This window comes from Anoplopoma fimbria, chromosome 23 (assembly GCF_027596085.1).
Source record: "Anoplopoma fimbria isolate UVic2021 breed Golden Eagle Sablefish chromosome 23, Afim_UVic_2022, whole genome shotgun sequence".
Classification (NCBI taxonomy): Eukaryota; Metazoa; Chordata; class Actinopteri; order Perciformes; family Anoplopomatidae; genus Anoplopoma; species Anoplopoma fimbria.
The window spans coordinates 1989218-2001630 of record NC_072471.1 but is presented as its reverse complement, the minus strand read 5'-3'; the positions used below and the strand labels follow the sequence as shown (position 1 = coordinate 2001630).

Sequence of the window (12413 nt, the reverse complement as noted above, 5' to 3'; positions counted from 1 at the left end):
ATCTCCTGTCGTTCCTAAAGCTGAGTCGCTGTTTCTCACCCCCCTGAGGCTCTGTTGCTCAAGAGCACAGAGGCAGCGAGGTTTTCTGACCTGCAGCCTTGGTGATGGAGACACGCCCGTTGCCATGGTTACGCCATGAGAGAGAGAGAGAGAGAGAGAGAGAGAGACGGAGTGAGTCTGTCATCCACTCCCTTCTCTGTTGTTCTTGTCAGTTCAGGTTTCTGAGCCATGACAGGATAAAACCCTGACATGAAACCCTGAACACACACACACACACACACACACACACACACACACACACACACACACACACACACACACACACACACACACACACACACACACACACACAAACCTACACACACCTACACACACACACACACACACACACACACACACACACACACACACACACACAGACCTACACACACACACACACACACACACACACACACACACACACACACAAACACGGTGTGTGACATTGAGAGAAAACAGATTTGAAGGCTGCAGAGTCACAGTACAAATCAGACGCTATTTACCCTGGAGCACACACACACACACAACCTAACACACACACACACACACACACACACACACACACACACACACAGACCTACACACAACACACACAAACACGGTGTGTGACATTGAGAGAAAATAGATGTGAAGGCACACACACACACACAAATAACACACACACACACACACACACACACACACACACACACACACACACACACACACACACACACACACACACACACACACACACACACACACACACACACACACATACCAGTGGCTCTCTGTAGTTTGGATTTTGAGAAGCAAAGTAAATGTCTTAAAGTCTTTCACACATTTAATAAAGTCTTTTTGAACCTGGTTCATGGTTTACATTGGCTGAAATCGAGCTGAACCAGGTCTCCAGACCCAGTGTTTATAAGAGACGGAAACCGACCCAGACTGCTGCTCTGCTGTCAGTTTGAGTGTCATACTGATCTCTGGAGAGGAAGGTGAGACTTTCTGAGAAACAGGTTATTTAATTATATTAATTATTTGGCAGAGGCACAAAATGAACCCTGACATGTTTTGTTTGATGGCAGCCTGATAACGTAATGCGTTCACGGCAGTCGGTTTCGTTTCACAGGAATTGTTCACTTCTATTCTGCTCACTCAGCCTGATCTCTTTTTCGGGACAAATTACGCGACAAATGAAAGTTAAGTTTACGCAACAAAACCACTTAGTTGGGTTGAGAAAAACACATTTAATAGGCTACTCTCTGCTGTTTAACATGTGGATTGCAGCAGAGAGAAAGGAAGCATATTAAGGTTCCTTCCTACACACCTAGTTGTTATAAGGGTCTGTAAACTGGCTTGACTCCTCCCTGACATCTAAATATACACTTTTACTGTTGGCCAAAGTCCAGTCCACATACCAAGCAACAACAGCAGAACATTCAAACTGGTTCATCAAACCTTTAATGGAAAAAAGAGTCATTAAGAGACATTAAGAGACATAAATAGAACACATTTTCATTGCAGAAATCAAAACATGACAACACAGTAATTTATCAACTGTGCTTTTCACTCATGCTACTTCCAGAAACACATAAGTACACTGTAAAAGTAGTCGAAGAGTTCTAACAGTATATTCTATCATTAGGTTATTATTAATCATATATTAATGTAAAACCAGGATTTCACTGTTGTTGTTGGTTAAGATGGAGCTCATTTTAAACTATAAAATAATGATTATTTTCATTATGGACTAATCTGCTGATTCTTTTCTCCATTAATCCATTTATTGTTTGGTTTGAGAAGATAGGGAAAATAGTGAGAAATGTTGTTGCAATTACTCAGAGCCCAAAGTGACACCTTCAGGATGTTTGTTTGGTCCAAACCACCAATAACTTGAATAAAAAAATAAACCTCATTATTCACATTATCACTAATTAATTAACATTATTAACATACCTGACATATTTACTAATAAATGAACATTATTACCATTATTATTCATATATTTACATTATTAACATTGTTACCAATACATAAACATAACATTATTGACATTATTATTAATACATTAACGTTATTAGCATTATTACTAATATATTAACATTACTAACAATATTACTGATACATTAATATTAGTTTATTGGGGAGATGATCAGAGGGATGGAGTCATCAAAACCAGGGCAAAAGAATGGGTAGAGTCTCTCAGTGAAGGAGAAGCCAGTGAAGGAGTAGATAAGAGCTGCTGCATCTACGTCATAGAAGGAGACCAGACCCTCCTCATAATCCACAAACACCATCACCTTCTCAATCTGATCATTCACAGAGAGAAGTACACGCTGGCTAGTAAGTGCTAAGTACTGTCCAGACCTATGAAATAAAGTCCAGAAGCCATTTTCAGGGTCTAGTTTAATGTCTCCCGTCCTGTTGATGGACTCTTTGGCAACTCCTAAAATCCACGCATTCTTTCCTTTAACTTGAACATCGTAGTAAAACCTTCCAGAAGAGAAACTCTGCTTTCCCAAGACACAATACATATTTTCAAATCGTTTTGAGTGGTCTGGGAGTTCATTCCACACATCACTAAAGTGTACTTGTTTCCCATCATCAGACAGGATGAGATTAGGGTGTGCAGTATCAGGATCCAGAGTCACATCCAGCGCATTCCCCCAGAGGCTCTTCAGCTCAGCTTCCTGCAGCTTCTCCAACTCTTCGTCGGCTGTCTCTCTCAGCTGATCCACTGCAGTCTCCATGGCAGTCCTCAGGAGTCCCTCATAAGACGCAAGAGAAATGCTGACATCTGGCAAGGGGTCGGCGAGAGGAGCAGTATTCAAGAATGGGAAGCTCTGGAGGAAGTGGAGGTGGTCTTTTGTGCGTGAGAGCTCCTCCACCTCAGTCCGCCTCTCCGTCAGCTCAGAGATTTCCTTCTCCAGCTCTTGGGTGAAACCTTTCTCTTTCTTCTCAGTCGTTTTGTGCTTTGCTTCAATCATCTCGATGACTTCGGCCTGATTTTTTTCCAAAATCTGTATCAAAGCGGTGAAGCCCTTAACCCCGTCAGCCATCTCTCTGTCTGCAGCCTCTTTGCAAACCAAGACCAAACGTTTGTTCTCCTGTATTTTCAGCTCTCTCTCCTGGATCTTCTGCTGAATTTCATCCACTGTTTTCTGAAGCTCTTTTGTCTTTTCTTCATATTCTTCTTTCAGAGGAACAGTGTGGTGAAATCTGTGACTTGACTCAGCGCAGGACTGACATATGGGCATTTGTTCCTTCTTACAGTAGAGCTCTAGAGGTTTGCCATGCTTAGGACACACGCTGCCCGCCGCGTTTTCTACCACATCAAACATGTTAAAGGTAAAGCAGATGGTAAGACATGCCAGGCCGAATACTAAGAAAAAGCAGTTAGTTCCAGTAGGAACGTTACAGGAAACTTGTCCGTGTTCGGCAACTTGTTGCTCTGAGCTATTCCTGTCTTTGCTTCGGGCTGATTGTCTGAACTGAACAGCCATCTCAGATATGTCAGTATTGACCCGAAGCTTCCATTTTCTATCCACACGCTCATTACACATGGGACACTGGCGCTGGGAGTTAGAATTCAAGTGTTGCGTGATGCAGTTTTTGCAGAAGTTGTGTCCACATTGTAACGTGACTGGATTGGTGAAGACATCCAGGCAGATGGAGCATGAAAGCTGCTCTTCAGTTGGCAGTTTGTTGGCAGCAGACATGTTGACACCCTGGAGCAAAAAGACAACCTGTGACTTCTCAGTGTCATTACACAACTCTTCTACATGTTGTATTGTACTGCAACATAGCAAAACAAAGTTTCCCCGTATATATTTTAAATGTAGGGCTACCCCTATACTGTACTTTGGATTTTCGTCAATACTAGCAACCGATCCAATACCAGTGTTTAATCAATAATCTGTACGCCTCACTGTGTGGAAGTGACTGGCATCATTCTACTACGTGTAAGGCAACATCAGGCTTGACTTGAAACTTTGTTTTCTTAACCTTGTTAAAGAAAATGTAACCAAAAAAAACAAATAGATATAAATTAACTGCATTGTTATTTATTAATCAAAACAGAAAATTGTGCAGCAGAAACTTAAAATATTTTCAAAAGGTCTAATAAAAAAGTCAAATTTTTCTCAAAACCAAAACACGTTAAACTTTTAAAAACTTTTTTGACTGAATAGATGTTTAAGCCGTATTTTGGCCAACATTCAAATATTATCGTATTTTATCCTCTAAAGATGGAATTTAAATTTAGTACCATTTAACACACAGTAAATCCTAACTAACTGTACTGACCTGTTTACGCTCAAAACTCTGCTGTGTTGTTGAAATTCTGAGGAAACAATTTTATCAGATCTTGAGACGGAAACCGATCCAGACTGCTGCTCTGCTGTCAGTTTGAGTGTCATACTGATCTCTGGAGAGGAAGGTGAGACTTTCTGAGAAACAGGTTATTTAATTATATTAATTATTTGGCAGAGGCACAAAAATGAACCCTGACATGTTTTGTTTGATGCCAGCCTGGTAACGTAATGCATTCACGGCAGTCGGTTTCGTTTCACAGGAATTGTTCACTTCACAGGAATTGTTCACAACATTACGCGACAAATGAAAGTTAAGTTTACGCAACAAAACCACTTAGTTGGGTTGAGAAAAAATATCATTGTTTGGCTTGGAATAATTACATACAGTGAGGTGTAAGCAACAAAACAAAAGAGTTGTGTTCGGAAAACTGCCACAAGTGCGTCACAACAAAACTTTGAGTTGAACACAGGTCTCGCAGTTGAAACTCCTGTGTTTGTTTGACCCATCCACCTCCAATCCCACCCATCATAAGTAGTCCTTCTTGATACAGACTCAAAGAGCCAGTAACATGTGTAGACTCTTTTTTTTAATGTATGCAATACATATGGAGTACAAGTTTGTGACAAATGAACGCCACTCGGTCAAGTAAAAGTCGCTTTTGACGTTATTCTTTCACCGGTCGTTGGATTGCTTTTATCTTGCTGTATCTTTAAACTTGCCTATAAAAACGTTTTGAATGTTATTCTCTTACCAATAGCTGGAATACCTTTTACCTGCTGTATTTTAAGCCTTTCTTTTACGATCATGGTTTCATACTTGGACTATGGCCGTCATCCGTCTTAAAAACTGGGTTGGCATCAAGGACTCTCTTTTATTGGATCTTGAGACAGAAAGCGATCAGGTTTCTTCCGAAGCTCAAAGTTTAAAAGAGTCTTACTTCAAACAGATTGACCTTCTGTGTTGGTCTGTCTCTATCTCAAACTGTCTCTCTTTTCTTCCTGTCTGTCCTCATAGCTGTGTCTCTGTCACTCAGCTCAACATAATGTGGATTTAACCATAATAATAATAATTTGTCTCTGCCTTCACAAACCCAAACCTACCTCACCTGTCTAACCTGTCTAAGAGAAAGACAGTTATTTTTGCAGCAGAAACATAAGATATAATCGTAAACCATTTGTATGATCAATCTTTACTTTTAGTTTAACTTCATTTAGCTGATAGTACTTATATACGTATACTCAAGTAAGGTTTTGGATGCTGTTGCCTGTTTTCTCATTTTACCTGACATTCTCTCCTCTGATTGGTTGAGCTTCACCCTAGATGGCCTTTGTTCTCCCTGGTCTTGTTTGATTGGTCTGTTGCACAATATTTTGAAGTGCACTGGATTTATGATAATACAACAACACATCAATCATAGTAATGAAGAAGGAGCCCAACCTTTGTCATCATGGGATTCTTTGTTCATCATCTCATGAAGCTGTAACAGAGGGTGCAGTGGTCCTCCTCAACCTCCTCAAGGACCAGTGGACCCACTCAAAGTCCAACTCAGGGAGATGATCTCCATGAATTCCCCTTGAATGTGTCTCTTGGCTTTGATTTAAAGTTTAAAGAGACTCTCATTCTTTTTGTTTTCAGGTAAATTGAAGCCTTTTTTCAGTTGTCTTCAGTTTCAGAGACCACGGTGAATCACTATCGCTGTGTTTTTATTAAATGAGGTTTAATTTACACGGAGACAGACGAGTGCATCAGTGATGTTGTACCTGTCGCTCATCCCTCCAGCTTCATTAACTTCCTGTTTCTGAACCTCGCTTCTCTCGTCTCCTTGACCATGTCTGTTTTAAATGAGCTGTCAATCAGCCGGCCGGGCCTCCAGAGCCACAATTACTCCGACATCATTACCTCCACGTACGAGACGGAGGATTAAATACAGTTTCAGTGCTGACAGTTCACTTTAATGCAAGCACGAGCTGAAAAAGCAGAAAACTACACCTGACACACAGTGGAGGAAACGCCAGACTATTAATTTCAATTCTGATACAACGGAAAGAGAACAGCTCAGCTTATATTCACTGTTCCTTCTGATGTCCCAACATGTTTCACTAATGCAGAGTGTGCATTGTTTCTGGCAGTTAGATGAGGGGAAAACATTTTTCTGAGGATTTATAAGTTGAAGTTTTGTTTTCTGAACATTTTTTGAATTTTCTCACCACTAACTAAACAACCTCAAGGATTACAACATCCTCAAGGACCCCTAAAACTCATTCAAGGCCTCTTAAGCTTCTTCTGGGTCCCTACAATCCTCTCAGGGACTTGAATGTTCTCAATAACTGCTACAACCACCTTAATAATTCCCACAATCATCTCAAGGTCTGAAGGACCCCTTAAAACCCCTTTAATGACCTCTCTGTCCTACTCAATGAACCCTACAACCTCCTCAATGAAACCTACAACCTCCTCAATGACCCCTACAACCTCCTCAATGAACCCTACAACCTCCTCAATGACCTCTACAACCTCCTCAATGAACCCTACAACCTCCTCAATGAAACCTACAACCTCCTCAATGACCTCTACAACCTCCTCAATGAACCCTACAACCTCCTCAATGACCTCTACAACCTCCTCAATGAACCCTACAACCTCCTCAGTGAACCCTACAACCTCCTCAATGAACCCTACAACCTCCTCAATGAACCCTACAACCTCATCAATGACCCCTACAACCTCCTCAATGACCTCTACAACCTCCTCAATTAACCCTACAACCTCCTCAGTGAACCCTACAACCTCCTCAATGGCCCCTACAACCTCCTCAATGAACCCTACAACCTCATCAATGACCCCTACAACCTCCTCAAAGAACCTTACAACCTCCTCAATTAACCCTACAACCTCCTCAATGAACCCTACAACCTCCTCAATGAAACCTACAACCTCCTCAACCTCCTCAGTGAACCCTACAACCTCTTCAATGAACCCTACAACCTCCTCAATGAACCCTACAACCTCCTCAATGACCCCTACAACCTCCTCAATGAACCCTACAACCTCCTCAGTGAACCCTACAACCTCCTCAATGAAACCTACAACCTCAATGAACCAATGACCCCTACAACCTCCTCAGTGAACCCTAAAACCTCCTCAATGAACCCTACAACCTCCTCAATGACCCCTACAACCTCCTCAAAGAACCCTACAACCTCCTCAGTGAACCCTACAACCTCCTCAAACCCCTCCCTCCTCAAAGAACCCTACCCTCCTCACCCTAAACCTCCTCAATGAACCCCTACAACCTCCTCAATGAACCTCCTCAATGAACCCTACAACCTCCTCAGTGAACCCTACAACCTCCTCAATGACCCCTACAACCTCCTCAAAGAACCCTACAACCTCCTCAGTGAACCCTACAACCTCCTCAATGAACCCTACAACCTCCTCAATGAATGAACCCTACAACCTCCTCAATGAACCCTACAACCTCCTCAATGTGTCCTCACCCCTACAACCTCCTCAACCTCCCTCCTCAATGAACCCTACAACCTCTAATGAACCCTAAACCTCATCAAACCTGAACCCCTCAATACCCTCCCTCAATGAACCCTACAACCTCCTCAATGAACCCTACAACCTCCTCCCTACAACCTCCTCAACCCTACAACCTCCTCAATGAACAACCTCAATGACCCCTACAAACCTCCTCAATGACCCCTACAACCTCCTCAAAGAACCCTACAACCTCCTCCCTAACCTCCTCAATGAACCCTACAACCTCCTCAATGAACCCTACAAACCTCCTCAATGACCCCTACAACCTCCTCAACCTCCTCAGTGAACCCTACAACCTCCTCAATGAACCCTACAACCTCCTCAACCTCCTCAATGAACCCTACAAATGAACCCTACAACCTCCTCAATGAACCCTACAACCTCCTCAATGAACCCTAAACCTCCTCAAATAACCCTACAACCTCCTCAGTGAACCCTACAACCTCCTCAATGAACCCTACAACCTCCTCAATGACCCCTACAACCTCCTCAATGAACCCTACAACCTCCTCAAAGAACCCTACAACCTCCTCAGTGAACCCTACAACCTCCTCAATGAACCCTACAACCTCCCTCAAACCCTAACCCTACAACCTCCTCAAACCTCCTCAGTGAACCCTACAACCTCCTCAATGACCCCTACAACCTCCTCAATGAACCCTACAACCTCCTCAAAGAACCCTACCCTCCAGTGAACACAAACCTCCTCAATGAACCCTACAACCTCCTCAATGAACCCTACAACCTCCTCAAAGAACCCTACAACCTCCTCAATGACAACCTCCTCAATGAACCCTACAACCTCCTCAATGAACCCCTACAACCTCCTCAATGAACCCTACAACCTCCTCAATGACCCTACAACCTCCTCAACCCTACAACCTCCTCAATGAACCCTACAACCTCCTCAATGAACCCTACAACCTCCTCAATGAAACCTACAACCTCCTCAATGACCCCTACAACCTCCTCAATGAACCCTACAACCTCCTCAATGAACCCTACAACCTCCTCAATGAAACCTACAACCTCCTCAATGACCCCTACAACCTCCTCAGTGAACCCTACAACCTCCTCAATGAACCCTACAACCTCCTCACAACCTCCTCAATGAACCCTACAACCTCCTCAATGAACCCTACAACCTCCTCAATGAACCCTACAACCTCCTCAAAGAACCCTACAACCTCCTCAGTGAACCCTACAACCTCCTCAATGAACCCTACAACCTCCTCAAAACAACCTCCTCAAATGAACCCTACAACCTCCTCAATGAACCCTACAACCTCCTCAATGAACCCTACAACCTCCTCAATGAACCCTACAACCTCCTCAAAGAACCCTACAACCTCCTCAGTGAACCCTACAACCTCCTCAATGACCCCTACAACCTCCTCAAATAACCCTACAACCTCCTCAGTGAACCCTACAACCTCCTCAATGAACCCTACAACCTCCTCAATGACCCCTACAACCTCCTCAATGAACCTCCTCAATGAACCCTACAACCTCCTCAATGAACAACCTCCTCACAACCTCCTCAATGAACCCTACAACCTCCTCAATGAACCCTAAACCTCCTCAATGAACCCTACAACCTCCTCAATGAACCCTACAACCTCCTCAATGAACCCTACAACCTCCTCAATGAACCCTACAACCTCCTCAATGAACTCCTCAATGAAACCTACAACCTCCTCAATGACCCCTACAACCTCCTCAATGACCCCTACAACCTCCTCAGTGAACCCTAAAACCTCCTCAGTGAACCCTACAACCTCCTCAATTAACCCTACAACCTCCTCAATGAAACCTACAACATTAACATTAATGAAGCTTTTCACCTGCTCAAGGTCTCCTAAAGTGTCCTCAAGCATGGTATAAACCTCTGCAATGACTCCAAAAACCCCTGCAATCTCCTCAAGGACCCTACAAACCTCTTTAAGGTCCCAACAGCCGCCTAAAAGACGCCTTAAATCTTCTCAAAGATGTTTGTGTTTTTTAAGTCTGTGTTTTTATGTGGTGAAACTTTAAAGCTGCCATCTTGCCCAAGACCTCCTCGTAAAATAGGTTAAAAATCTTACAGGATTAAGATGGATAAATTAAATACATTTGAAATATTAATAAATAACAGTAGCACAGTCGTATTTTCTAGAAGCAGCCAGCAGATGGCGCCAAAGCACCATAAAAAAGATAAGAGGATGTGTGTTGTACACATTGAAAATCCATCTGAGGCAAGTTGTGATATTGAAGCCATACAAATAAAATGTAAATTACTTGAATTCAATGGTTTAAACCTGAGTAATACATAATATGATTAAGTAATGATACTTTGTTTTTCCTGTATTGAGAAACAAGTAATATAGTATAGGTTAAATATAAGGTTAAATATAGTAATATAATAATACAAAATAACATATTTAAAATAATAAATAGTATAATAAATTTTGCTTGAAAAATGATGAATGATTAATGTTATATCGATCAACTTATTGATTAATTGACTAATTGTTGCAGCTCTACATATATGCAAATTGTACAAACACAAACATACATGTGCATACACACACACATACACACCTGCATACATAAACATGAACGGGGTCCAATGGTTTCAATTAAGTATCTTAAACTTAATCTTTCTAATTTGCTGTTTATTGGTTCAAGATTTATTTTTCCTTTGAAAGTTATAAATCTTAAAGTTCAATTTATAACTTAAAGGTTATTTGACAGATATTCATTTTATATATGTATATATACATATGTGCTGTACATACAAACATGACAAGTCATAAGAGGCTGTTTGAGATTAGATATTAGTTACAGAACATTAACCAAATATCCTAATACTATAACATTACATTATTTAAAATTAATGAAATACTTAAACAATTATACAACAAAAGCACCTGCATGCTTTTAATGCATCAAAGCACATAAATGAATGTAAAAAAACCATTACAGAAATGTTAAACAAATGCAACTCTATAAGATCAATGGGAGACATTAATGCCATAAATCTAATGTAATAAATAAAAACAAGAATATGTAAATAAATGGTGTTAAAAGCTAAAAGGGAAAGTGTAAACTTGTCATATAGAATACAACATATTTAAATTATTTTCATGGAGAATGTGTGCTTTTTATGCTGCCACCCGGGGGCGCCAACGTATAATTCTACAAACTCCACACACATTTTTAAGTGGGTTCAACTGTAAACATCACTAAACTCGTACTTTTCATGTTAATGTGCTGAAGGAGTCACTTTTAGGAGTAAAACCTGAATTTATTTCATTATATGTCATCAATAATTCAGTTTCGTTGCCTAAAGTGAAGCTCTGAATGTTTATCGTCTTCTAAGTGTATCTCTAAATTCAAGATTAAGGATTTAAAACATTTAATTTGTGTTTTATTTAACTCATTCACTTTGACTATATACAGTATATTCTCCTCTTATCACCCTCCTTGTATCACTTCATCAGGCACTTAAAGGTACCGATGCGTACTTAAGGTGTGTGTGTGTGTGTGTGTGTGTGTGTGTGTGTGTGTGTGTGTGTGTGTGTGTGTGTGTGTGTGTGTGTGTGTGTGTGTGTGTGTGTGTGTGTGTGTGTGTGTGATTTAGTGCCATCTAGTGGTGAAGTTGCAGATTGCATCTAACTGAATAACCCTTCTGGGCATGGAAAAACTAACTTCAGGTAACATGGAAATTTGAAAGGTTCTCTCCAGAGCCAGTGTTTGGTTTGTCCTTTCCGGGCTGCTGTAGAAACATGGCGGTGGCGGAATTATTTTTATCTAACGATAACACAATGATTCTTAGTTTCAGGGATTTTACACCTAGAAAAAACATTTATATGAATATTAAATTCATTTCTGTTAATAAATCCTACGCAATGCGTCTCCATCATTTAATTAATGTCTGAATTTATTTATTTATATTAAATTCATAAAAGTGTGCCCTCAAAAAAATGTCACAATGGAAAGAAAAAAATATATTTTTAACTTCCCGTAAAAAAAATATATATATATATTTACTTCAAATCAAAATGCATGAAGATATTTTATATTTCTGCAGGTTTAAACATATTTATAGAGAAAAAAGTAGCCTTTTTTATTCACCCAGCCCGTTAAACTGAATGAATCAAATGTCTGTTTCATTCATTCATTCACACACACACACACACACACACACACACACACACACACACACACACACACACACACACACACACACACACACACACACACACACACACACACACACACACACACACACACACACACACACACACACACACACACACACACACACACACACACACACACACACACACACACACACACACACACACACACACACACACACACACACACACACACACACACACACACACACACACACACACACACACACACACACACACACACACACACACACACACACACACACACACACACACACACACACACACTCTGAGCTCCTCCCCTCCAGTGGAGACACTGGGAGAGCCGCTGGTGAATAAGTTCATTGGAGA

General features: G+C 41.1%; 1 protein-coding gene across 1 annotated transcript; it reads right to left on the bottom strand.

Annotated features, from left to right (window-relative positions):
* Positions 1 to 2153: 2153 nt before the first annotated feature.
* Positions 2154 to 3740, bottom strand: LOC129112816 (E3 ubiquitin-protein ligase TRIM21-like). Its single transcript, XM_054625050.1, has one exon. The coding sequence runs from the start codon at positions 3738 to 3740 to the stop codon at positions 2154 to 2156; it is 1587 nt and encodes a 528-aa protein (XP_054481025.1).
* Between the last annotated feature and the right edge of the window lie 8673 nt (positions 3741 to 12413).